The sequence below is a fragment of the Cyprinus carpio genome, chromosome B18, assembly GCF_018340385.1.
Source record: "Cyprinus carpio isolate SPL01 chromosome B18, ASM1834038v1, whole genome shotgun sequence".
NCBI classification, from domain to species: Eukaryota; Metazoa; Chordata; class Actinopteri; order Cypriniformes; family Cyprinidae; genus Cyprinus; species Cyprinus carpio.
The window spans coordinates 7,323,038-7,350,245 of record NC_056614.1 but is presented as its reverse complement, the minus strand read 5'-3'; the positions used below and the strand labels follow the sequence as shown (position 1 = coordinate 7,350,245).

The 27,208-nt window shown below is 36.1% G+C and overlaps 2 protein-coding genes and 1 long non-coding RNA gene across 3 annotated transcripts in view; 1 reads left to right on the top strand and 2 right to left on the bottom strand.

The window, feature by feature from the left end:
• LOC109051434 (tumor necrosis factor alpha-induced protein 8-like protein 3) overlaps positions 1-4,416 on the bottom strand; it is a 41,942-nt gene extending 37,526 nt beyond the window's left edge. Inside the window, exon 1 of the mRNA XM_042743674.1 lies at positions 4,174-4,416. Coding sequence (XP_042599608.1) covers positions 4,174-4,219 — 46 coding nt within the window. The 5' untranslated portion in view covers positions 4,220-4,416. The remainder of the gene's footprint in view (positions 1-4,173) is intronic.
• A 13-nt stretch (positions 4,417-4,429) lies between these two features.
• On the top strand, positions 4,430-22,333 carry LOC109051433. Its single transcript, XR_006157015.1, has 3 exons — positions 4,430-4,661; positions 21,738-21,846; positions 22,192-22,333. It is a non-coding gene; the product is annotated as an uncharacterized LOC109051433 (long non-coding RNA).
• LOC109051432 (ovarian aromatase-like) lies at positions 20,179-26,263 on the bottom strand. The gene is made up of 9 exons (XM_042743673.1): positions 25,508-26,263; positions 24,945-25,095; positions 23,928-24,082; positions 23,518-23,694; positions 22,823-22,937; positions 22,431-22,542; positions 22,188-22,350; positions 21,629-21,870; positions 20,179-20,605 (listed from the first exon to the last, which is right to left on the bottom strand). Exons 1-9 carry the CDS (start codon positions 25,710-25,712, stop codon positions 20,372-20,374), a joined length of 1,554 nt encoding a protein of 517 aa, XP_042599607.1. The 5' UTR covers positions 25,713-26,263; the 3' UTR covers positions 20,179-20,371.
• Between the last annotated feature and the right edge of the window lie 945 nt (positions 26,264-27,208).

Here is a 27,208-nt window from a genome sequence, read left to right as displayed (position 1 = left end):
ACCATATATTTGTAACTACACATTTGTAATGAAGCTGCAATTTCGTACATTTAAAATATATTAACTTTAAATGTAATATTGCATAACACACTACAGCCAAGTACTTTGCATCAGTACATTAAAATAAGTGTACTTCTGTTGAGCATGAAACATTTTATTTAAACAATCATTTTAAATGGACTTTAAAGCAAAATGTTTAATTTGACAATTGCATAGCCAGGAAAGTGTACTCTCTTTAAGTAAACTTAAGTAGTATTTTATTTCCTTTTAATTATATTATCAGCAAGGAGAGTCTTTAAAAATATACTTCAAAGATTTGAAGTAAACTACAAGTCCTTGATTAGTACAATTCAGTGCACTTATTATTCACAATAATGTCAAGACATGTTGGTTCGTAAATTTCATGTGAATTCTTTTGTTGTATATTTAACAGATCCCTGTTGATCTGAGAGAGGACAGACCAGCCATAGGAAAGAAATACATAGTTCGCACCATACACAAAAGCAGTGTGTAAGTAAAGCTGAATGCCAGCATTGTTCTTTCCAACATATTAAATTCTGCAGTACTGAGATCTTTAAGAGTTATGAAATGTCCTCTGAGCAGTAGATGTTTCATCTTGAGTTGCAGAGTCACATGTGGCTTTGCATTCTAGTGTCTCTAAACAGCTCTGCAGTTACTCATCATGAGGAGAGCATGTGTATGTGAGACAAAATGTATGTGTGCAGGGTGGGACAGAAACGTATGTGTACTGAATGCAGCGGAGTACTGCTATCTGGCATACTTTACTGAGTCTATACAGACTATAGCATGTCTCCACCACTGCAGTCCAGGCACCTTAAATTAAGTTTTTAAACAAAGAGTTTTTAAATTTCTAATTAACCACTAGAGCTTAAGAGCAGCCGTTTACATTGCAGTGTGTCAGTTCTTCCTGCATCTTGCCACCTCTTTAACTTTACTTCTACAGTTTAAATGCCTTGCCTTATATAATCAACTCCATGCATTAGTAATCCCATAGGGGGAATATAAGAGCTCATATTGAGTCTACTCCATCGCAGACAGAAATCTAAACTCATTTAATCATCCATCCATTCTCCAAACCTGTTCTAGGGACTCAGAGATGCTGGAGCCCATCTCAACACCTTGGACCACAGGCAAGGAATATTTTGGATGGATCAACACAGGGATAAAAACGTGTTTAACCTTTACAGCTAAATTATTAGTTGGCTGTCAGAACTCATGAAACTGTATTTAAGATGCCTTCAGAACTTGCCTTTTTTTTTTTTTTTTTTTTTTGCCGATGGATTTGGGTGGTCTGTGGCCATGTCTTCTGAGGCTGAAACTGGAAGCAAACTGGTGGCTTATTCAGCTAAGAAGATGGAGAGAAAATAAACACCAGAGTTGATCGGCCAATGGCAGAGCAGGAACATGAAAGAGCATCTCCCTCTCCAGGCCACAACTCCAGAGATCTTTTGAGTGAGACCATCAGCCAAACCTCACAGTAGCTGAAGAACTCAAGCCTTCTCTCAGAGGGCCACAGAGCAGCTCTCAGAGCACAAACATACAGAACTGAGACAGTCTGTCAGACGCCCCACCAATGTAATGACTTACACATACAACTTACATCACCACATTTACGCTTCATCAGCAATGGATGGAGTCCTGGAGTTAAAGGAACAGATCTGTCAAATGTGAAAATTTGGTCATCATTTACTCTCTATCGCCTCTTTTTAAATCTGAATGACTTACAATATTCCTCATATGGAACAAAAAAGAATGTCAAAGAAGAGTGTGAAGAATGTTGACATTGCTCTTTTACAAACCAACAAAATATATTGTGACCATGTGCGGTCAAACTTCAAGAAGTAGTTTAAATCCATGAAAGCAATCCATATAATTGGCTATATACTTATTAGTCTTCCGAAGTCATATTTGTTTTTCAGGTGGCAACAGACCAAAGTTTATTTCATTTACTGATAATCTTCCCCTCAGCTCTCTAATGTCATTGCATATTAAAAGTTTTTATTTATTCCTTTCTAGCAAAATAAATAAGAAACAATAGTAATACCAATGTCAGAACCATTATATTAATCTTTAAAATCTCAAAAAGGGGTCATAGGATTCCCATTTTCCACAAGTTGATATGATTCTTTAGGGTCTTAATGAAAAGTCTGTAACATAGTTTGGTAAAAAAATTTTCAATGGTAGTGTAAAACAACACCCTTTTTACCCTGTCAAAAACAGCTCTTTTCAGAACAAGCCGTTTTGTAGCATTTCCTTTAAATGCAAATAAGCTCTGCTGACCCCGCCCCTCTCTTCTGAGCAACTCTCTGAGAGATGGTAAACTTTAGCTGCATTCATCGTGAAACTTGGTAATTAGCACACTATTAGGAAAGGTAATCCACTGCATCTTCAGCAGCTCAGATATCAGGAGTAAATGATGACTGCTATGTTCATTATTACATCCAACAACAGAACACCTCAATCACTTACCAGACATTAAACAATACATCTGCACTTAAGGTAAAACAATAGTGGACTGATGACAGCTCACTCAGGGTGGATATAAGGTAAGACGCCAGTCCAGTCTGTGCTGAAATGCCACTGTCAATTAATCAATCATGGGAGGGGCCTCTGAGGCATCTGAGATCGGCTTGATTTGAGAAAGGGGAAATGATTTAACGAGATTGAAAATAACAACTAAAATTCCACATACAGTGCTATGATATGACTTCATAAAAATATAGCACACAGATTGTATGGAGTACATTTATAATACATTTACTGGTCATAACCTACTGTATGGGAAAGATCAACATTTTTAATACGTTCATTTCTTTCAGTTTCAGATCAACTGTGAGCCCAAGTTAAAGTGAGACATGGAGAAACAATGAGACTGTAGTTTTACTCTGTCCATGACTAAACACTTAACCACAGAAAGGTTCCTGAAACTAATTTTATGGAGACTCGCTCTAGGTGAAAAATGTCTAGTTTTAATGAAATGAGATTTAAAAAAAAATCAGGTGGTCCTAGGAAAATTCTTTTAATTCAAGAGAATTTAAGGATTTTGTGTGTGAGGAGTCTATATGCTAAATGCAAAGATAGGCTACTGCAAAATTTTGGTAGTTGATTGTAAAAATACCAGCATGTAATTTAGATGTTCTTAGTTATGTATCTTTCAAGGTTGTTATCTTTAGAACTTGATTACATGTCTAATCCATGTTTATGTCTTCTCAATGACGATTCCATCTGCTGTATAAGGTCATTAAAGAAGAGAATGTTGTTTGCTGGTTTTACAGCTGCAAAGAAGACAATAATACAATAACTGTGTGCAAAAACATTTAGGATTCACAGCCTCCTTAAAATAGTGACTTGTGAATATACAACACCACGAATGAACAGGGCTAAACCTAGTACCATTGATGCATGGCAATGTTTTTCTACCAAAATTTTGGATTATATAAAGGAATAACCATAAGAAGCTGTTTTTTTTCTCCTTTCAGTTTGTAAAAAAAATATATATGTCTGTTGCTTCCCCTTCCCTGTTTTGTTTGTTTGAATGGATGTTGTTTTGTTGAATAAAAAAAAAAAAAAAAAAAAAAAAAAAGTTGTTATCCTTGGCATATATGGTGCTGGCATACAGAAAGAGTACCTGAATGCGCATAGCACAGCTCAGATCATTTGGTCTTGGAAGGATTTGATGAGTTCATATGAGATATCTGACTTTTGATTCAAACTGTTGGTATCTTAGCAATAGTGAGCTCTTTTGAAACTCCTTCGGTGAGATTACACTTATTCTTTATCGTGACCACAAGGTTGTTTTAGGTTTGTCTGCCAGCTTATATCGAGTCTCTGAACCTTGCCAGCCATAAACCAAAGTGCTGCTGTTCAATTTTCCACCGCCCTTGTGTTCAGCCAGCTCAAATATCACAGATTAACTTCTCCTCAGAGAGCAGAAACACAGACACAAAGCCCTGAAGAGATGGCACAAGCACTTGGCAGATGGACGCCCTGTCACAGGCTATCACACCGGGCGATGAAGATGAGTACGATGATGAATGTTAAATGTGTTAATGAGAAAAGTAGCAGCACGTGTCTGTGCTCGCCTGCACCATCAGACAGCTGTGAGCAGAGTTTGAGAAACAGAAGACGAGAAGGAGAGGACTGATCCCTTACCTGGAGAGAGCTCTCCTTCACTCTGATCCCCAGAATCTGAGTCCATCTCTCCACGAAGAACCTCTCCTCTCCTATCCTCTTATCTTTTCACTCCACTTCCTCTGTTTCTCTGTCTCTATGCACTGAAAACTGTTTTCTTGAGCTCAAATGGACCAGCTCTCCGTGTTCAGAATATCACTGACTCAATGAGTGCACGCTGTTTGCCGAGTGCCTTTTCTGTGCAGTCAGACTGCCTTCTTTCACTGACACTCTCTTGCTTCCACTTTCTCCTCTCATTTGCTTCCTTCCCCTCCCTCTCTCTCTCTCTCTCTCTCTTTCTGTGTCCCTCCTCCCCCTTCTCCCCTCGGCTCAACATTGTGATGCCTACAAAAACATTAAGAGGAGGAAAACTCTGTCTCTCCCTCTAAGCTGATCTCTTGCCTGTGAGGAATGTTTTGTATGTTGGACAGATTTTTTTCATTCAGACATTGTTGGGTGCTATTTTAGGGGTAAGTTTGGTTTTTAATGTTAGAAAATGCTTTTTGGATGGACAAGTGAATAAGAAGTGACAGTGGTGTTGAATGTGTTTTATTAGATTGACTTTGCCACATCATCCAGCTCAAAAATAATAGAGTAACATATTGCCATCAACAGGTCCAGGCTGGTTTTGCTGGTTAGTGTGGTTTAGTTAGCCCCTGCTGGTACATGATGTAACTACACCATTATGAGGGCAAAAAGCATCACTCTCTTTTGATGGTCATTTGAAGTAGCTGTGTATTGTGATGAAAGAATTCCTTTTTTATTATATAAAGTAGATTTTGTACCATGCTTGGATTGTTTTCCCTTGTCTACTGTTTTCAGATCTGTAGTTGCTATATAAGGGTTTGGAACTGTGTGCGTTCTTGCTGTGCCATCAGTCAGTTAGTGTCATAATGTCATTTTCCTGCAGCTTTTGATTGATTTGTTATAAATTGTAAGCTTGAATTTAGATTGATTTCTGTCCCTAAAAAAGTAATTATACAGATTTCATAAGAATAACCAAAGTCTTAGCTGCTGTATTCATGCAAGTACAGCTAATCTGCATGTAAAGACCAAAATCATTTATGTATCATTATATTTCAAAAAAAAAATATTTCAAATCAGATATAAAAATCTGATACCAACCAGTATTCGATTTGAAGGGAGATGAGAGGGGATGACATCTCTCTTGTTGAAAAAATAAAATGCCCAAAAGCATCCCCCCTGTAAAACCACCATATTATTTAGATTAATGGTTTAGTGTTTTATATAAAACATCTAATGCAAATATTTATCATTTTTACACATGATAATTTACGAGCTTTAAATAATGGCTATTGGCCAATCAGATCTCAATATTCCAATAAACTGTGCACAAGATCAAATAAGTATTTGTCAGATTTGCGCTCTTTAAAAAATGTCAAGAGGACAGTGCAAGGACATTTTTTGACTTTCTTTAAAAAGAAGAGATTTGAAAGTAAAATATATGTTTTTTTAGGACATTCCCTTGATGTAACATTAGAAAGAGTAACAGACACAAGTACATCGATTCAAAAAGGAATTGTTGTCAAGGTTTCATTGAATTATTGACAAATAATGTAATCACCAAGGTGCGCACATATGCTATATAAATGTATCTGCGAAAAAGTCAGATTTTAGTCCCTAAAGTGTTGAGCTATTTTCTTACACCACTGTTACAGTAATCTTCACTGAGAGACAGTAATTTAAACAACAGAGTTGTTACGTCCCCTTAATAGTTATTTTTATTAGCGTCTAGGAGCGTAGGAAAGCAACACATTGATGAATTAATAAAAGGAATGATTAAAAATAAGGGAATTGTTTGTTACCAGAAAATGAATTGTGTAGTAAGGAACAAACAGACAAAATAAATTGATAAACATTTAATGATTTTCACCAAAAGCACCAATTGCTCTACAAATCTTTACAGTGACAATGGAATTTCAAAAGATAGGAAAACCCATATTTACAAATAATATACTCAAATTCAAGAATAAACCCAAGACTAAGACAAGAGCGGAGCTTAAAACAAAGAAATTAACAAAACAAAACACCAACTATCTTAAACCAGCCTCAATTCTAATCTAATCAAAAGAAAAAGAAAGAAATATTCTTCAGCATAACAATGCCATACTCTACACTATCAAAATAAAAATTACAAATGTTAGCTCATACTCCTAAACTAGTGTTTTTATACAATCTGAAATGCTACGTGTTGCTTGTGTACGTCATGTGACATACTAACCTCGTCTCAACTCTGGACCTGAGAAATAAAGACAGGGAAAAATGCAAAAAGGATGGAAAAAAAATTCTGAACACTATGGAACATAACACCCTAACCCTTAAAAAGGCAAACATGTTACATGTTTGAAAAACAAAACAATCCTCCATTTCTAGACTCTAAACAGAGCGTCCGCCACCACATTAACCGTACCTTTTTTGTTCTCGAACACAAGATTGTAGCTCTGCACAATAAGTTACCATCTCATCAGCCTCCGGTTCTTGTTACACATATGTGAAAAAGTCAGCAAAGTGCTGAAGTGCTAGCAATAAAGCCAAAGCCTCCTTCTCTATGGTTGAATATTACTTTGACATCTGTTAAACTTCTTTGGGTTCACTTGAGTCAACCTCTAACTTGAACTCCAAAGAAAAATTAGGAGCAGATAACACGGGCTCACTACACAACAAAGCTTTGATATTAATCAAAAGCTATTTGGCATTCAGGTGACCATCCAAATGGTTCAGAAGGACCAAGTAATGTAGTTAAAGAAACAGCCACAGAAGAAAAATTCAGACAGAAAACATCTACAGTAACCGGCCATGCCCAGGAACCTACGCAACTCGCGTCAGGTCTTTGGCACTGGAAATTTTCTAATTTTGGCTGACTTTTGGTAAGCCAAAAGTAGTGAAAAACTTCACTAAAGTTTTAGCAACCTTTTTGGCTGTAATTCTGCGCAATGGAATAGCTTCCGGACACCAGGTAGCAGTACACATAATTGTGAGCAAAAACTGATTACCCTACTTGGACTTTGGCAAAGGCCCCACACAGTCTACTATCACATGTTCAGAAGGTTCCCCCAACACCGGAATTGGAATCAAAGGAGTTTTTCACGAGTTACAGTAAACGTCACTGGATCACTCACTATAAATTCTCTAATCACCATCACTGGACTTGGTTTCTGCAACTTCCTCAGCTCCACCAACTGTACACAGAAAAGAGTCAGATAAAGACCATCATTCTGTTTCTTTGCTTGGGCACGGGTAACAACATGCAGGAAACGCACTTGGGTATTTCTCAAACAACTCATTTGTCTTAACCTGGCTTAGTGGAGAATCTAACACCTCTAGTGAAGGTACCACCCTCCCTCCAGCTAAATCATTACCCAAAATGAAAGACACAGCCTTTCACTGGTAACGCTGGGCGTACTCCTACCTCCACCAAATCTGTTATCAAATCAGACTGGAGATAAACGCGATGTATGGGATCCTTCAAAACTTGAAAATCAAAACCTTGGACTAACCTACTGGATCCAGTTGATGACTGGTCTGAAAAAGGTAAAACATTAGCACAAACAGTACAAAAGACTGGGCAGCTCCGGTGTCACATAGTATCTGAACCTCCACCCGATCCTCCTTCCTGCCTGTCAAAGAAACCAACCCTTTAAACAAGAAAGGCAAATATGTAGGGTCTAGCGCTTCATAACCCTGTTCAGAATATGAACATGGATTAACCGAGTTAACAAATGCAACTTCTTTTTTCTGAGCACGTTGCTTACGCTTAAAAGTTAAACAGTCAGCTATAACGTGTCCTTTATGGCAATAAAAACATTCACGCGTTTCTTTAGAATTCTCAGCATTCTGCTTATGCAGCTGAACACTTACAGACGCTCTAGGCAAGAAATTCTTTTCAACGCCTGTTGACTGAAACACATGTTTATGCATAAGCACATACTTGTCCGCTAACAATGCAGCTTGTGATAGCGTTGTTACCTTCTCCTCATTCAGGTACAGCAACATCCTTTCTGGAAGACATTGCTTAAACTCTTCAGGCAACACCAGTTCTCCAAGTAAGGCAAAATCATCAGCCTTACTAGAGGTGCACCACCAATCAAAAATAATTGCTTTCTCTCGTGCTAACTCTACAAAAGTTTGCATTGAACTTTTCTTATTGTTACGAAAGTGCTGTCTGTAAGCCCCAGGAACCAACTCATACACCTTAAGTATGGCCTGCTTAACTACCTCATATTTCAGACCATCTTCCAAAGATAAGGTAGAGTACACTTGTAAAACTTTGCCTACTAACTTGCATTGTAACAATAAAAGACCACACATCCTTAGGCCAACCCAAAGAAGTTGCTATTCTCTCGAAAGCATTAAAATAACTAGCCACTTCAGATTCTCTAAAATTTGGTACCAAGGCAATGTTTTCCCACATCAAATGTGGTAGAACCTGAATTAGCACTCACTGATGATTAGTTTTGCTGATCGGTGGGGTCCGTCACAACCTTAGCCGCATCAATCTCCAACTTACGAAGGTTCACTTCTTTCTCGGCTTGAATCTCAAGCCTGCGAACCTGTAGACACCAATCCAACTCTGCTTGCCAGGCTTGTGTTCGTTCTTGGGCCTCCATATGTAGCCATGTGATACACACCTTCATCTGTGTCCCTCCTCTCAAACTAGGAGTACCCGGTGAAAAAGGTGGCAAAATGATCCCGCCTTCAGCCTCAGCCATGGCCATCTCTACCTCCCCTTTACCTACCTCAAACACATCCTGCCCCTCACCAACTGGACCGGTCTCGGTTACTGTCAGACAGTTTTAATATTCCCAATTCACATAGCCGATTAATCACTTCGGCTTTAATTTATTTTATTTTTTTTAAAGATTGCTTAGTAATACGATTACCAACAAGTCATCTTTTCTACATTTCTCGATCACCTTAAATGAAGGATTCTCAAGAAAACTCTGCAAATTAAACGCCATAAGCAAGCTCAGTATTCCCACTCTCCATAATAAAAAGATGCTCTACCCATCAATCAAGCTACCGCTGTCCACAAGCAAAAACATATGCATCAAAACACAGAACTCTTTTTTTTTTCTTCTTTTAATCAAAAATGTGGTAACAAAAACGACTCTCCAATTAAATTGATAAACTTTTAGGATGAGCCCCCAATTATGTTACGTCCCCTTATTAGTTGTTATTTTTATTAGCGTCCAGGAGTGTAGGAAAGCAGCACATTGATGAATTAATAAAAGGAATGATTGAAAATAAGGCAATCATTTGTTACCAGAAAATGTATTTTAGTAAGAATAAAACCGAGACAAAATAGATCGATAAACATTTAGTTAGTGATTTTCACCAAAAGCACCAATTGCTCTACAAATCTTTACAGTGACAATGGAATTTCAAAAGATAGGAAAATCTTGAGTATTTACAAAATACTCAAATTCATAAATAATAAACACAAGAGTGAGAGAAGAGCGGAGCTTAAAACAAAGAAATTAATAAAACAAAACACCAACTATCTTAAACCAGCCTCAATTCTAATCGAATCAAAAGAAAAAGAAAGAAAAATTCTTCAGCATAACAATGCCATACTTTACACTAACTATCAAAACAAAAATTACAAATGTTAGCTCAGACTCCTAAACTAGTGTTTTTATACAATCTGAAATGCTACATGTTGCTTGTGTACGTCACGTGACGTCACGTGACATGACAGAGAGCTCCTCCAATCACAGGACCTGAGAAATAAAGACAGGGAAAAATACAAAAAGGATGGTGGAAAAAAAAAAAAAAAACCTTTCTGAACACTATGGAACGTAACTGAGTTTACCATCAGAAATTACCACACTGTCTTTGTCATCCGCTGTGAAAGCTCTGGAGTGCAGAAAAGTTTGGGGCTCAGAAATAATGTCATTTGGAACTCACTTTTAGAGTTTATTTATTTATTTAAAATTATGTTTAGAATGACTTTAGTGGCAGTATATAACCGCTTCCCAAAGTGCCATCCGATTGCATCATTCAGGTTGTTTGGTACACAGGGAGTGTGTATAAGAGAGAATCTTGTGCTTAATCATACAAGACAGTCACTTAAGTACATCTGTAATTTCATTATTTAATAATAATTAATTACTTCTATCATATTTGAAATATGGTTTAAGTGTACTGCCGAATCTACTGACAAGCATTTATGGTAAACTCAAATGAAATTTCTATTGAAACTTGTATGTTATGTATTTATTGTAATTACACATTTTAATACTGAAGTTGCAATTGAATACATTTCATATATGTTAACTTTAAACTTAATATAAAACAACAAAAAATAAATAGAAAAATAAAAAACAAAGTCATTTGCTTGTGCTTTAGTATGCTGGTCAACACATCAAAACAAGTGCATTTTAAAGCATAACAAAAGATTACTAAAACATAATGATTTAAAAAGTGCATTAAAGTAAAACTTTTAATTTGTTATTATCGCAAAGTGCATGTGAGTGTAGAGAAGAAACAGTCATAAAGTATATAGTTTTAAGTGAACTCAAGTGGCTCTTTATTTCATTAATATTATATTATCTGCAAGTACAGATAAGTAGTTTGGCTCTTTTTAACATATAGAGCATTACGATTTCTCTCATTAAAATATAGTCTTTACAAGTGGACCGTCTTTTGGTCTCTATCATAACAGAAAACCAGTGATTCAAATAAACCTCACACACTTGTCTACTGAAAACTCCACCCACCGTGAAACATCATTGGTCCAGCATTACTGCAAATTAAAGTCAAATATGTTCTGACTGCCGTGAAGCTTGCAGAATTGAGTTTTCTTTAGAAGCTTCTCTCTGTCTGTCTGCGCAGCTGTCGTTGTGTCTGTCCCGTGATCTGTTTGTCCTTCAGGAGTGTCTGATATCTCGTGGCTCTCAGCAGGGTCGGTGTGGTGGCAGATGGCGTGGAGGTGCCTCAGGCTGAGGGTGTGTGTGGTCAGCTGTCACATCTTAATAGACAGATGGTCATGAACTTTCTCTTTTTGAGCCTAATTTATGTCCCAGTTCAGTCCAGTGAAGCAGTCAATCGCCTCGACCCACTCACACTAAAGTTCAGTTTATGACTGATGGTAAAAATGTTGATAAGTGAAAGTGTTGTAGTTTTTGGCCAATCACAGCTGATTCTTCATCATTCATGGCCTTTTCTTTTATTTGGTGGAACATCTTTTAGATCCTTGTGGGTTCTCAAGGCTACAAATGTGTTGGCTATATTCTCAATGGCAGTGACTGACATTTGCCCTTTTGTATTCTTTTGTGTTTGCAAAAGGTTATTCTGGTTGTTTTTCTACCTTCCTCACATAGGTAAAGTACATTTATGACCATGTAAACCTCTATTGTTGATGTCATTTCTTGTGATTAAAACGCTGCCACCTGCAGCCCTGGAGTGATATAGTCTACAACAATTCAAATAAATGTGGTCTTACTGCAATATTTAATCTCTGTGCCTGATATGAAGTGTGCAGAATGCTAATTTTTACCCTTCCAGTCAAATATTGTGCAGCAAAGATCATTAACAACTTTTACATGTCAATGCAAATGTCCATAAAACAAAGGCATGGCAAATGACCACACAACCCTCAGATTGGGTCCCAACCCCCTCGCAATTTCTGCCTATGCTGTCAATAGGCATATGGACACAAATGACATTACATTGAAAATACATTTCCACACCTCTTTGGTTCATTTGGCTACCTCTATATTTGTCTTTTAATTTAAACATAAAGTTCAATACAGTAATCCATGATTGCAGGAAATCCACATTTTCAGCACATTTATTCCAGTGGGAGTACATTGCAACAGCCTTTTCTGACTGGCAAGATGTGCTTATGGTAATTTAGAGCAGGTTGGTCTGATTTTCTGGAAAAGACTATCATTATATTGTCTATCGTGCCAGGCCATCTCACATTAGTCAGAGTCAAGTACATGTCTCAGACTGATCTTGAACTGAGAATGCTCTCAGAACTCAGAAGGTGATTTTGAAATGATCACAAGACACGCAATTACTGTCATTAAACACTCTCCATATAGTGCCACAGAAAAGTTCCACAACCATGTGCATCCATTACAATATTAGGTCTGTACTGTATTACAGCATTATATGTACTGTATGTAAAATTTATTTTTACAAACACTAGAACAAAAGTAATGATTTGCACAAAATAACTGAACAATAATCTGATATGATATGAAGACATCATACAAAGTCTATTTTTAGGGGTAAGAATTTCACTTCACCCTCCCCTTTTAACATTGAATAGCTTTTTGTCCTTTTATGACCATAAAATTGAACTTTGATGTTTGTGATCTTTATTCTGTGCTCTAAAATTTGGCATACTGTATATCATAACACAGTGCCCTTCACTATTATCATGCAATTTAGAGAAATGTATGGGGTGGTCAGTGGGGTACAGCTGAAACACACTATATCAACTGTACCCGCTGTAGAATGCTATTGTGTCAGATGCTGTCAAGGCCTGGACATTTACTGTAGGATGAACTAATGGAGGCCACAGCTGCCTCTGACACCACAATTAGTAACTGAATAAGAGTAAGTTGATTTATGATTATGTAAATGAGTGAGTTACTCACTTGCTGCCTGAGAGAATGTCATTTGTTTTGCTTTTTACAGTTGTACAATGAGCTGTTGAATATTTGATTTAAAACTTTTGTTCAGTGTTTTAGTAATGTACTAATCTGAACTCTTAATCTTAGTTGTTCAGTTATTTACAGACAAACTTTTAGATGTGGATATACTGAATATATAGTAATAAAGAACAGAAATAAAATGAAGAGCTAAAATCAAATGTGTAGAATGGTATATTTTAAGACATTAAAATTTGTGGATAGGCTTTAAAGATTAAAGCATTAAAGATGAGTGTTTCAACTCTAGTATAGTTCTGATTTAACTGTACCCGATGTGATACAGCTGGAACAAAAATACTTCTCGACTTTAAGAACCAACTGTGGAAAATATGAACTAGTTATAGGTTTAATGTAAAAAGCAAAAAGTGTTCCAACTGTGCACAGTCTACCCTACACTATTATTCCATTACGAACACAGCCAGCCAGGGTCACTGCCTTATGTGACACAGCTAACAACATGCACTAATTACCATTAATCCTGTACACATAAATACAGTCTATCCCCCCCCCCCCCCCCCCCCCCCCCCCCCCCCCCGCCAGTGAGACAGAGAGAGATGAAACCCCACTTTAATGGGAGTTAATTGCTGTCTAATTCAGTCTTAGATTAAACCCTGGAGGAAAGGCATGGCTCAAGAAGTTACTGCCAAATACATTCCCTGAAACCCTAACATGAAAAATACAAACCACAATTTGCAATGCCAGAACAATCTTGAGTTCAGGCAAACCACAAACTGCCTCTAAAAGCCTCTGATTTTCTGGTAAATGGCGAATGAATGTGCATGTGGGTGTGCGACTGTTATTATATCTGATAGATTTCCTGGTTATTCATAGAACTGCTTTCACAGGTAGTTTGGTTTAGGAAGCTTATGGCTCACTTTTTAATTGCTGTGTGCGATTTTCACAGCATGGTTGTTTCCTCCATAGAGGCAAAATAAATAAATAAATAAATAAAAATACATGCAAACAGTATGCTGTTAAAAATTTGATTAACGTTTCTAAAGTGGTAAATGGGAGAACACCAAAATAAATGTGATTAGTCACATGAGAGGAGGCAGTGTCTTGTTGTCACTGAATAATATATGCTTATACATATGAATTCCCAAATGTACATAAACAGGCTTAAATGAGTCGAACTGTTTAAAAATTAGTGCTGTTTGCAATGTTACCCAGTGGGCAATTGATGCTGAAAAGATGTCAGCTTGACATCAAAAACCATGTCAAATATGCAAATCAAACTGATGTCAAAATCTTGAGATAACATTGATTTGATGTAAATTGAATGTCAAACATATTGGCATATACTGTATATTAAACCAATTTCAGTGTGGGATTAAGTTCCTAATTTCCCCCAATTACGACTGGAAGAAACTGCCATCCAAACTTGAGTTTATGTAGAGATTATGTTACAGCATCTTGATCAAGATTTGACTAATATTTGATGTCAAATTGATATCAAGGTGCCTGCTGACTAACTACTAACCCACTTTGAAATCACCACATCGTGTCTGGATTAAAGTAAAACTGAAATGAAAATCTGTTGGCAAAAATGTTTTAGCAACCCCTCAGAGTGGTTTATTGAGAATAGATAATTACAAAACTAGTTAATTACTAGTTGGAAAGGTACGCAATCTATAAATAATAGTCAAATAACAAGCTACATGAATTGTTTGTTACAGTTTTTTTAGTCATATAAAATTTATTTAAAAAGCATAAACTTGATTTTGAGATTTGATGTGTCATGGCTTTAATAAATTATATATAATGTAGGCCTCTTAAACATCCTTTAAACTTGAAACATCAAATGGAATTTATTTTTTTTATTTTTTTGGACTATGTAGAGGGTGGCCTTACAATGTTCAGAAAATCACAACACACCACTGGATCCCAGAATACATATGATTTAATTAAAAGGCAAATTGCTTCAAAAGGGTTGTGACTCTAGTCTCATAAATAAAAACATTAATAATAATAACATGTAGGAAGTTGTTCTGGGTTAGTTTCACACAGTAACCGAGGGCTCAGTATAGAGCCTTTCGAAAACCACAGAGTGTCTTGAAGATTTGATCTGTCTGATGCCAAAGCCAGATCTGAAGTGAAATGTAACTTTGATGTGATCGCAGAACTGGAAAAGTGCCCATGCTGAATGAAAGAGCTAATGGTTTTCTATTTCTCTCTGTCTCTCTGTGGCAGTTTGATTTTAATAAGAGGAACGTTATTCCCTTTGCTTTGATTAAATATAAAGCAAAGTGTCCTTGTTTGTCTTTGCCACAGTCAGGCTAACTTTACTTAAAGGAACAGTTCACCCAAAAATGAAGATACTTTTATAGTGCTTTCATATTCTTTTTAGAGTAGAATCCCTCATTCTGGTTCATTCTAGTTCAATGGAAAAGAGCAGCCAGGATATTGGACTAAAACTGGACTAAAACTCTCCTCTTGTGTTTCACAGAAGAAAGAACAAAATGAGGTTTTCAACTATTTCTATGCTAAAACTTCTGTTTTACAAGAAACAATTGTAGTGCTAAGAAGAGTTTCAGGGTTAAAGGAAACATCCTGCTTTCATTTCTCTTTTCAGAATGAAACCAGAGGCAGAGATATTTCAGAAGACTCAAGGATTTGTGATATTCAGTGATTCTGAAGATCTCCATGGTAACCAGTGCTAACAGTGCAGAAATCAGTACAGCATTTTATAAATACAAAAAAGAGTCAAGGGACAGGGCACAGTGTGTGTGTGTGTGTGTGTGTGTGTGTGTGTGTGTGTGTGTGTGTGTGTGTGTGTGTGTGTGTGTGTGTGTATACTTGTATCCTATAGACGAGGGCTTTACAACCATATTTATGGTTGCCCAGCATCTAAGTGCAGTTTGTGCACAAGTGTGTGTGTGTGTGTGTGTGTGTGTGTGTGTGTGTGTGTGTGTTATAAAATGCTGTCTCGCTTTGTATTTCATCTCTTTTTTCCTATACCTGCTCATAGCTTCTCTTCACCTCCCATCCATCCCATTATAAAAACACACACACACATCTTGCATCTTTATTTACTGTTAATACAACGGAAGATGTTTTCTCCTCTGTATCTGCAACATTTTATGAAATACGATTGTATAAAGCAGTTTCTCAACCTGGTTCCTGGAGGGACACATACACGGCACACATTTGTGAACTTTTCCCAATTAAAGGGGTCATGAACTGAGAAACCAAAATTCCCTTGATCTTTTGACATACTGTATAAGAGGTCATTGTATTATAAAAACATTCTGTAAGTTTCAGAACCCAAAACTTTCTCGTTAGTCTAAAAACAATGTGCCAACTTGTGGAATGTACAACTCTATGATGTAATAGTGTGTCTAAACACTGCCTCCGCAAAAGAAGATCGACGCTTGCTTCTACATCACTGCCCACTGATTTGTGCATGTAGTGGAAATGACGAGAAGGGCGAATGCAGGTCTATGCAGAAAACAAACAATAAAGATGGCTCCAAAGACAACAGGACACTGTCCAGTGCACAGTCTTTGCATTGCCTTCCTTCTAACATTAGGAAACAGTGGATGAACTTTATTTTTTATGAAGTTTCAGACACCATAAGTAAGAACTTGGTCCTTTGTTCACTTAGTTTTACTGATTTGTTTACAAACAAGGCACAATTCGACAGAATTTTCAGAAAGACTGAAACTAAAAGATTATGCTGTGTCGACTATATTGGATCCAGTCATGTCGCAACACACAAGTCTGAGTAGCCTAACTGTTTTATTATGTGGTCACTATTGCTTTGTCTGTTAAACAGATCGTTCGATATGAGTATTTATGCATTTTTAACCTAAATCACTGCAGCATCCATCTGTGAAGGACATACACCGTGTCCTAACTACACGCGATGCAACAAGCAATTTGGCTGTCCACACCAGACACGACACAAAACGCTATATAACGTTAACACTGTCATATAACGTTAGTTTTAATGTTTTTGTTCCAGCCGCGATGTCACAGAAATAGAAACAGTTTCTAAAATAGAAATTTTGCATTTTGCCATTGTGGCTAGTTAGGACAAAAACTCTGATTAACATGGAAAAGATACCTTTAATACCGTGTCGCGGCATCACTTCACATGTAGTTAGGACAATGTGATAGGCTGTCAAACATACACAACTGTAAGCCAATCATAGCAGTGGGTGTTTACTTCCGAGTGTACAATCCGCCATGCCTATTCAAACTGAGCGTTCTGATGAGGGGGGTAAAAGCAAGACAGAATATAGCTTATTACATCTAAATTACGATGGGTTTTTTATGTAAAAATGTTGATAATATTACAAGTGAACTTCAGAGAATGGTACAAAAAACAATAAAAAACAAAGGCAGTTCATGACCCTTTTAAACACACCTAATTCAGCTCATCAGCTGATTAGACTCCCAAGACCTAAAATAAATGGGTCAGATAGGTGAGATATCCAAAATATGTAGTTGTTGTGTCTCCAGAATTGGGAAACACTGGTATAAAATGCACTAAACATCTATACTTTGTCCCATGAAATATAGGCCTATACAACGACAAAAATACAGCCATGGGGCTTTCATCAATACTGAGGCAGGGGCCTTGTATTTGAAATTCTTATTTTGATCCTGTTATGGATGTATGGAAATATACATTTTTACCTTCAGTAGGCTACAGAGTCATCCACAAGCTGCATGCGCAAAAAACGTTCGATAAAGATGTTTAAGCGATGGAATTTTCAAGTTTTCGATGTGAAACTGCTGCAAACAATTCAGCACGCGAGTGAATTTTCCAAATGAATCAAACTGAATTGCAAACCATTTCAGACCATTTTGCAAACCCGTTTGACTGATGTTAGATCAAAACAAATGAGCGATTTCACTCGTGAATCTGGCACAGCTGAGAGAAATGTGGTTGGTGAAAATGGTTCTCAGGTCATTATATGGTAATCTCTAATGACAGACATGGAAGTTATACTTTACTGGGGTATTTTACTAGAGTTCGTAATAGCTATTGCTATTAGTAAGCCACCACCCAGAACACCCGTCATATTTTGTTGACCATTGCAGTACTGTTTTCTGGTGTTTGGCGTTTTTTGTTTTGCAAGGCAGATTTCTTCTTCTTCTGAACATTTCTTCCTGTTAAACCAGATAATTTATTTTCTCTCTTGCAAAAATCTATTTGCTGTGTTTGAGCGTGAAACTGATCTGACATGGCAAAGGTCATCTGAGAGAACACCAGTCTAAATGGACATCTGTAGATTTCATCTCAGTGCAGGATTTACCACATACTGTATCTAAACAGAAGCTAAACAGCTTTTTTTTTTTTTTCAGGCTGCTCAAGACATCCTCTCTTATCATAGAGTTTACCTTGAATTAGCAAAGGAAACTTTGGTTATAGATATTTGACATGTGGGTCAATGGCAAGTTAGAGTGTTCAAGATAATGAAAAGTTAGCTTTAAATGCAGGATTTCTTAGAAATGTATAATGCATTCATGCTGGTTTTATTTTGTTTTGAAAAACCTTCACATCATTTTCAAGTTCAAATTGAATGACTCAGAATGCAAAGTAACAACCTTGTGCATGAAATACATGTGAGTGTGCACATCTTAATCATATTTTCAAATATCTAAATCAATAAATTTTTTTAAAATGCTAAAATTAAAATTACATCTGCATTCATTTTCATCAAATGGAAAGGAGCAGTGTGAATATTTTGTACTGGCTTTCCTTTTCTGTTCCTCTGAAGAAAGAATGTAATGGTTTGAAGCATTTTAATTTTTGAGAAGATCATTCATTTAACAGATGCTTTACTTATTTATTCCCGTTAATATTTAGAGAATTGTCATGAAAGTGGCCAAATTACACTCTCTTGATCTTTTATTCATTTCAGCCGTAGCTCTTCTTCTTTTGTGCAGTTTCTCAGTGCTCTGAAGGCACGACTATCTCAGTGTGCTTGATGATAAACGTTTTCCTGTTTCCTGTTTAGAGAGCATTGACATGGAGATCTCTGGATCAGGCAGGTGTGTGTTTTGTTTGAGTGTAACAATGTGTATTTGTCTACAGTGTCGTCTGGTTGCCACTAACACAGCTGTGCAGGTTACCACGGCAATAACGAGACGCGCGTCATATTAATTTCCGTCGTCATCTAAGTGTTGGCCACTGATTCTAACAGAAAACAATAAGGGATCCGGTCTGTCTGAATGCTCAGCCTGATTATGATAATAATACATCAAAACAACCTATGCAAATGTCATTTAGAAATCATTTAATATGCATACCAAGTGCGTTAATCTTGACTGTTTATATATGCTCATGACCTATTAAGTGTTTTTTTGTTTATTATTTTTTTCATCATCTCCATGTATTTGCTGACAGACATATTTACCCCACACATAAGAAAGAAATGGCCCCTGAAAGCTAATGGACCCTGAGACCCTTATGCTGCCTGCCAGCTACTCACAGGAGCTGTACAAATGAGGTCTGCTGAACATCTGTTGAGTCCAACTTGTTTTAAGTTCACTGAACTAATTTATAACTTGACTTAATTCCCAATCATTTAAATTAAAACAGTTGTTGAGTTCAGATCATTTATTCACATGCAGTGCTCGCACTATCTTAACATGGTGTAAGAGTGCCCTCTGCTGATAAAAATCACTTTATGACCGCATACACAAAATACATTCTGGAAGTGTTTTATATTGTATAACTTAACACATACACCACACATTTGATAATTTATCAAGTAATGGAAAACTCCCTTTCCTATTAAGGCAACACAAGGAGTGTTGTGTACTAGCAGTGCAGTGCTTTTTAAAAAACAAACAAACAAAAAAAAAACAATACAATTATCAACACATATAAATGTTACTTATATTTTATTACAATATATACAACATATGTCTTAAAATAATTATTTTGAGTCTTTATCATTTTTAGCCACTTTCATGTGGATTTTTTTTTTTTAACAATTAAGTAAAATAATTATGAACCATGAAACAATGAATGAAACAGCAAAATGGGTAGATGTACAAAAATATTAAAGTATTTTTTAGGCAATCTAGGCCATGTTATTTTTTTTTTTTTTTTTTTTTTTTACAAAACACTGAGTATATTTAATTTTTGTTTAATATGCATTTTCTTTTTCTTTTTCAATTGCTTTAACATATAAATTTGTGTTTGTTTATTTTCCATAATTTTTGTGTCTTTTGCTTTCCACTTTAATTTTTTTTTTTTTTTTTTTTTTTGTAATTTAAAATTGGTAAAAAAAAAAGACATTACTAATTTGAATTTTTAAAGAATCAATTAGTGTTAAACTATTTAAGAACACTTTTATTAACTTTTATAAACAGTTAAAAAACCCATAATCCACAGAAAGCCACAATATTATAACAACAGTTACATTTACACTGAATTACATACAAATTTAAACACAAATATCCAAAGAACTGACCATTTAAAGCAGTAGATAAATACATGGTAATAACGACACAGGAGCAGATATGTTAGTGGTGAATCAGAGAGCGTTTCTGAGGATGAGCTGCACACTGAGGCTCGAGGGCTCCTCCACCGGCTGCTGTGAAAGGTTGTTGGTTTGTGGGATGCTGTCTACAGTACAGCCCTTCACAGGACACACAGAGAAACGAGATAACAGTGTCACAAGAATAGACTTCATCATCACCATAGCAATGTGCTTCCCCACACAGGACCGTGGGCCTGATCCGAACGGCTGAAAGAAACGACTCGGCACTTGAGAGAGAGACAGAGAAACATTACATTGTTGGTGCTGCCATGGACCCAAAACCTACTAATTTGATTTATAAAAAATATTGCCTTTTTGCCATTTTTTAAGAAAATAATGAAAAATGTATCGTTTCTGCATTGAAATAAAATAAAATAACTGTATTATAAAGGATTGTGAAAATTCTTTACAGTTTTAAAGGAAATTCAAATTATACTATTAAATTTTAAATTAACAATAGTCCTAATACTGGGTTAGTTAAATAGTAACAATAACTGTTATAACATTGTTATTTTGGTAAAAATAAATAATTTGGTAAAATAAATAAATAAAAAGTAAAATAAAATTACAAATAAAATTCTATAATAACCACAGTGCATTTTTGTAAGGTTGTAAGGGAGATAAACATGATAAAAAAAATGGTGGATATTATATAACTACTGTATATAATGAGGTTAATGAAATAATGGAATTTTAAGTTTAAAAGTCAACATTCATTCATTGATTGCTGGACTTTACATTTTTACGGTTTTTTATTTTAAAATAGATCAAACATAAGATCAAATGTAAATAGCGTAGGATTTAAATACAAGTGTTAAAAAAATACAAAATAAAATATTGAAATTATTTTTAAAAAAATTATACAATTAACATGAAGATGTAAGATGTATACAAAATAATATAAAATATATATAAAAAATTATCTAACAGAAAAATCTTTCTTATTAATTTATTAATAATTAATTTAAATATTTATTTGAGTGATGGCAAATAGTAAATGTTTATAATGTGACGTGACATAAAGCCAAGTATGGTAAACCACACTCAGAATTCGTGCTCTGCATTTAACCCTTCCAAAGTGCACACACACAGCAGTGAACACACACACCGTGAACACACACCCGGAGCAGTGGGCAGCCATTTATGCAGCGGCGCCCGGGGAGCAGTTGGGGGTTCGGTGCCTTGCTCAAGGGCACCTCAGTCGTGGTATTGCCCGCCCGAGACTCAAAGTCAATTTTAATGAAGACTCACATTTTTCTTGAAGTTGTCCAGACTGAACTGATTCGGTTTGGGGAAGAATTCAGATCTGTGCATCCGACCCACGTTCAGTATGATGTTTGTTCCTTTCTTCACTTTGTAGCCCTCGATGACATCATCATCCAGCGCCCGGCGCATGGTGAAGTCCACAACCGGATGGAACCGGAGCGACTCATTGATAAAACTCTCCAGAATGTGTAACCTGGACAGATGTGAGTGCTGCAGACTCCTACCCACTACAAAACACAATCACAACATCATGTTCAAATAACCAGAGAAACATCTGGATCAAACATACACTGACTACACAATCAAAATGGAATAATTCATCCAAAACTGAAAATTATATTAGTATATAGTCTTTCAGTGAATGGAAAGGAATTATGAAAAGATTCTTCAACACTTTTTTTTATGTGTGTGTGTGTGTGTGTGTGTGTCTGTGTGTGTGTGTGTGTGTGTGTGTACTACAGAAAATAGAGGTTCACAATGACCTAAGGATGAAGAAATAATTCCTTTAAAGTACGAAGACTGAATCTTGTGTGTCTGCTCATACCTAGGACAGTGTCCATTTCCTCCAGGATCTTTAACTCCACGTCTGGATTCTGTTTGAGCAACAGCAACATGAAGAACAGACTGATAGAGAGAGTGTCTGGAGCTGCGATAATCATCTCCAACACACACTGCCTGACATTCTCAGCACTCAACTCCCCGTGGCTCTAAACACACACACACACAGCTCAGTCTTTTTTATACATGTTTCAAAAGTGTGTGTGATGTTCTGGCATGTCACATTCACCTGAGCAAATATCAGCTCTGCTGTGAAGTTGAGCTGGTCGAGTTTTTCTGCATGTGTCAGCTGAACTCTCTTCTCCTCGATCAGAGCTGCAATGGCATCCTGCAACTCCTGACTGAAACACACACACACACACACACACACACACACACACACACACACACACACACACACACACACACACACACACACACAGACCATAAAAACCACTTTTCAAAACCTTTACAAATGTTCACAAAAGAAAAGCAATTCAGTCCTAAAAGAAGGTTTTAAAGCTCTCTGGGTTCTGCATTTGTGATAAAGTGTTCCATACAAATGTTATCACTTTCATATACCATGGTATGTGCATGCATTTACATTACATACATCTCCAAAACAATATCTCATGAACTCACGCGTCTCTCTTATGCTTCCTGTGAAGCCAGTCCAGTCTGAAGTAAACATCAGGTTTGATTAATACTGTCTGCCAGGTGTCAAAATATTTATTAATCTTCTGAAGCAGATCATGCTCTGCAACACAGCAACAAGAAACCAGCAATTACATATAACATGTAATGAGTTTTCAATGTATATCAGATACTAAAATGCAGAATTAAACATGAGATCACAAACAATAGAGAGAACATCTGCCATGCCCTTAAAGAGATAATTCACCCTAAAACAAATGGACTATTTTAATGATGTCCTTACTACGTTTCCGGGCCTTGAACGTGGTATTTGCATTGCTGTCTATGCAGGGTCAGAAAGCTCTCGGATTTCATCAAAAATATCTTAATTTGTGTTCCAAAGATGAACGAAGGTCTTACAGGTTTGGAACGACACAAGGGTGAATAATAAATGACAGAATTTTCATTTTTGGGTGAACTATCCCTTTAAGCACATTATTAAAAATTGCATAATGCCACTATACATAACATACAAAAATATACTACTGTTCAGTTGTTTAGAATTGGTAAGATTTATTAGATAACATTTATTAGATAATTTGCTTTAGATAGCAAATTATTAAACAGATTATTAAATATCTTTGTCTGTTTGCTTTTTTAAGATGATGTACTGTATATTAGTCTAAGTGTTTCTTAGGACTGACCTTTAAGAGGGACTCCTAGAAACAGTCTGTTGGAAATGTCCACTACAATACACCGCAGTAAGTTAAGGATGTCCACCTGTCCCTGAGCATCTGTCAGGTGAGACAGATCATCCAGGTGTGTGTTTGTGGAAGTGATGCAAACCTCCAAAGTTCTCTGAAGGCCAGGACCTGTTAGAGCTGACACACACACACACACACACACACACACACATACACAAATATGCTTAGCACCTCTTACGGCTACATTTTGCTATTTCAAAAAGCAATGATAAAATCCCCTGACATAAAATAATGTAAATATATTAAAATGCTATTTGTGACACTGAGATATCAAAAGTGGTCATGCAATTTATATCAGCCTCTTCACGGTTAATATATCGTAACTTGCGTATTACTGAAAGCATGCCCACCTTTTGCATAAAAGGTGCGGACTTTCTTCCAGAGTTCCACATTTGAGTTGAATATGATGCCTTGTTCATGCATCCCAATACACTGCAGACCCAGTTTGCTCCCAAAGCGTGAGGTGTAGAGAGATCTCCTCAACACATGATACACAGCAGATGACCTGTGACACACACAGTATTAGAATGAGAAATTCATGCCACTTTTGAGTTAATTTAGTGTATCATAAAATAATAATAACATAATAATAATGAAATACAAATCCACATAAGTGTAACTGAAGAGTACACTTTCATGAATGTTTATTAACACACACACACACACACACACACACACACACACACACACACACACACACACACACACACACACACACACACACACACACACACACACACACATATTATAGTACATTTTAAATCATTATATAGTGTTGACTACCATATTAAATAATATGCAAAGAACATGATTGTAATTGTAACTGTAAATATAGTGTTATTTTATATTACAATTAACGTTAATATATTTAACATGTACAGAATTCTCAACATTACAAATATGAAATTATAAATATATTTAATGACATTCAAGTTCAACTAGAACTGACATTGTAATTTACTTTAGTTTACCATATATGCTTGGCAGTGTATTTGGGAGTACATTTTGATCATGTTTCAAATAGAAAATAGAATTCTGAAATTACTGACAAATATGCACTCTTAACAGCATTTAATATAAATTTAAACTAGAATACATTTTCAGTATTCGTAAATAACATTCAGTATACCTGCCCCGTAAACATTACATTCAGTTTGCACTAAGTAAGTTATTTCAAAGTATATTATTTCTGTTATAATACTCTTTTAAAATGATGCTAAAGTTTAAAGTCTTTTTCACATGGAATGGTCTATGTGTGTGTGTGTGTGTGTGTGTGTGTGTGTGTGTGTTAGAGAGACAAAGAGAGAGAGCGAGAGAGAGAGAGAGAGAGAGAGAGAGAGAGAGAGAGAGAGAGAGAGAGAACTTACCTGCTCAAGATGAGAGTTTCCTCACCGTTGATCCAGACCCGCACAATGTCTCCGTATTTGTTGTTGTAGTAGTTGCTGGCAGTGCCAATCCCAGACCAAATGAACCGACAGTAAGAGAGAAGAGGACCCAGACCCAGGAAGAAACAAGGACCTGAATAAAACACATTGCAGCAAACAAGTAATGACACAATGAGAATGTGACATGCAATAATTAATCTGAATCTATTTTAAACAACATTTACTTATTTATTATACATAGAGTTTTAGGACATCAATAATGAATGTATCATGTGTGGGGCTCTTACTTTTACTGTGAATATTTAATTATCCAATTAGAATTTAAACCATTTGTTTTCTAAATATGTTGACTACACAGTACTATCTACCAAAAATGTAGATAGCATAGTCACTAACAAAGGATAAAAAGGCAAAACACCGCACGATAGGAACTGAAAATATTATTTCCCACAACCATCGGTTCAAAAAGAGTATTTCTAATGGATTTGATAAAGAAAATGCTGTGTTAAATAATAAAGACAACATCTCAAATAAACCCTACTGACCTGGCACATGGTCTTTCTTTGTCCGATGGTGTCTGATGGCCAGCAGAAGGCAGAGCAACAGCAGCAGTAGCGTGGCCGTGGCTCCATATACATTGTCTTGGGCACCATCAGTGCTGTTATGGGCCCCTTGCATCAGAAGGTCCAGAGGAGCCTCACTGAGATGCACCGGCTTCATTCCACAAGGCTGAAGAAGTTCACCTGCCATAAGAACGGATTGAGAATTACAGCTTCTTCAAGTCTGAAGCAGCAGTACTTTAGACACACACTTTTATATGTGAGTGACTGCATGGGATTGGATCAGGATAAATCAAAAGTCAAAATAAAAGCTCAGTGTAACCTTGTGTGCTCCTCGTGTCCTTCAGCATCAGTTTCCAAAACATTGTCATGCCACGCGAACCTTCAGCTGTGCCAAACTCATCCCTGCATCATCTTTTCATTAAGACATCAAAGACTTTATGAGATATGAGACATCTGTGGCATGAGCCCCTCCTGCTCAACAGAGTTCATCAGACTTAGGCATGCTAGAGGCTCTTGACTTAAACCCCTAACCAGTTGAGAAGTATTATTACGGTTACTTTTCTTAGCGAACTAACTAACACTTTTCCAAAACAAGTGGATAATAAAACAAACAAATATGTCATCTTTAATGTTAAATTCTTAAATTTTGAGTAATAAGTTAGAATATTAAGACACTATAGGGCAGTCGAACTACAGACATTGGACAGAATCTGTATCTTAAGTGGCATTTGGAAATATTTACACAGGTTGTTTAATGCAGCTCAGAGGTGGCATAAATGCATTTACACTGCAATTAAAATAGCATCAATTATATCAAAATATATTTGAATATAGAAATATGAAATGTTGGGAAATGAATCAATACTTTAAATATGAAATTAAAACTGCCAGTAGGTAATGACAAGTCACTGTGAGTCCACTGAATCATTCATTCAGTTGATTCGTTCAAAATAGCTGACTCTTTCAGAACAAATCAACTTATAAATAAATGTGATTTTAGAAATAAATGTCTCTATAAACAATAAATCACTGACTCACCTAATTCATTTAAAAATGCTGAATCATTCAGGAATTGCACTGTGTCAAACAGAGATGCAAAGGTTCTGCTACATTGTGTTTGTAACTTTTTTTTTTTTCTTTTTGGCAAAATACTGAAGAAAAAAAAAACTATTTTCAGTCAACGTATCTAAAATGTATGCCACTAAATCTTAACTTAAACATAGCCTATTTATTTGGCTATTTATTTGTCTATTCATTTTCTTAATTCTTCATTTGTTTATTATCTATCTCTGGATAAAATGCAGATATGGTATTTCAAAACCAGACAATAAAACCATATGGATGACCACCCTACTTGTGTCAAATCCATTATTAATTATTATTAAATGTATTTATTTTATTATCAGTTTTCTTCATGTATTTCTTACTCAATCTTAAAAAAAAAAACAAGTATTATATGGCTTTCACCATTAATTTAAAACAAAAACAAATTGTTACAATGAACACAAAAGTCATTTTGTGTCTTCAGTTTGCCCTCTTTGTGTGTGTTTATCAGATTCAGAGACATTGTGAATTCACTGAACGCCCACTTTCATCGCTAAAGAATTTATGGAAATAAGCTGACATCTTTGAGTGCAGTCAGAGCATATGCATGCAGCATTCTGGCATTTTCTGTGTAAAGGG

Bases quoted from the DNA above. Each gene is read 5' to 3' on its own strand.
- LOC109051432 (XM_042743673.1), bottom strand. From the start codon at position 25,712: ATGGCAGGTGAACTTCTTCAGCCTTGTGGAATGAAGCCGGTGCATCTC. The intron at 22,543-22,822 runs GTGAGTTCATGA...TGTGTGTTTCAG, and splicing joins AGGAAGCATAAGAGAGACGC to TCAGGAGTTGCAGGATGCCA. The intron at 20,606-21,628 runs GTGAGTCTTCAT...TCTCTCTCTCAA, and splicing joins TGGACAACTTCAAGAAAAAT to GTGCCGAGTCGTTTCTTTCA.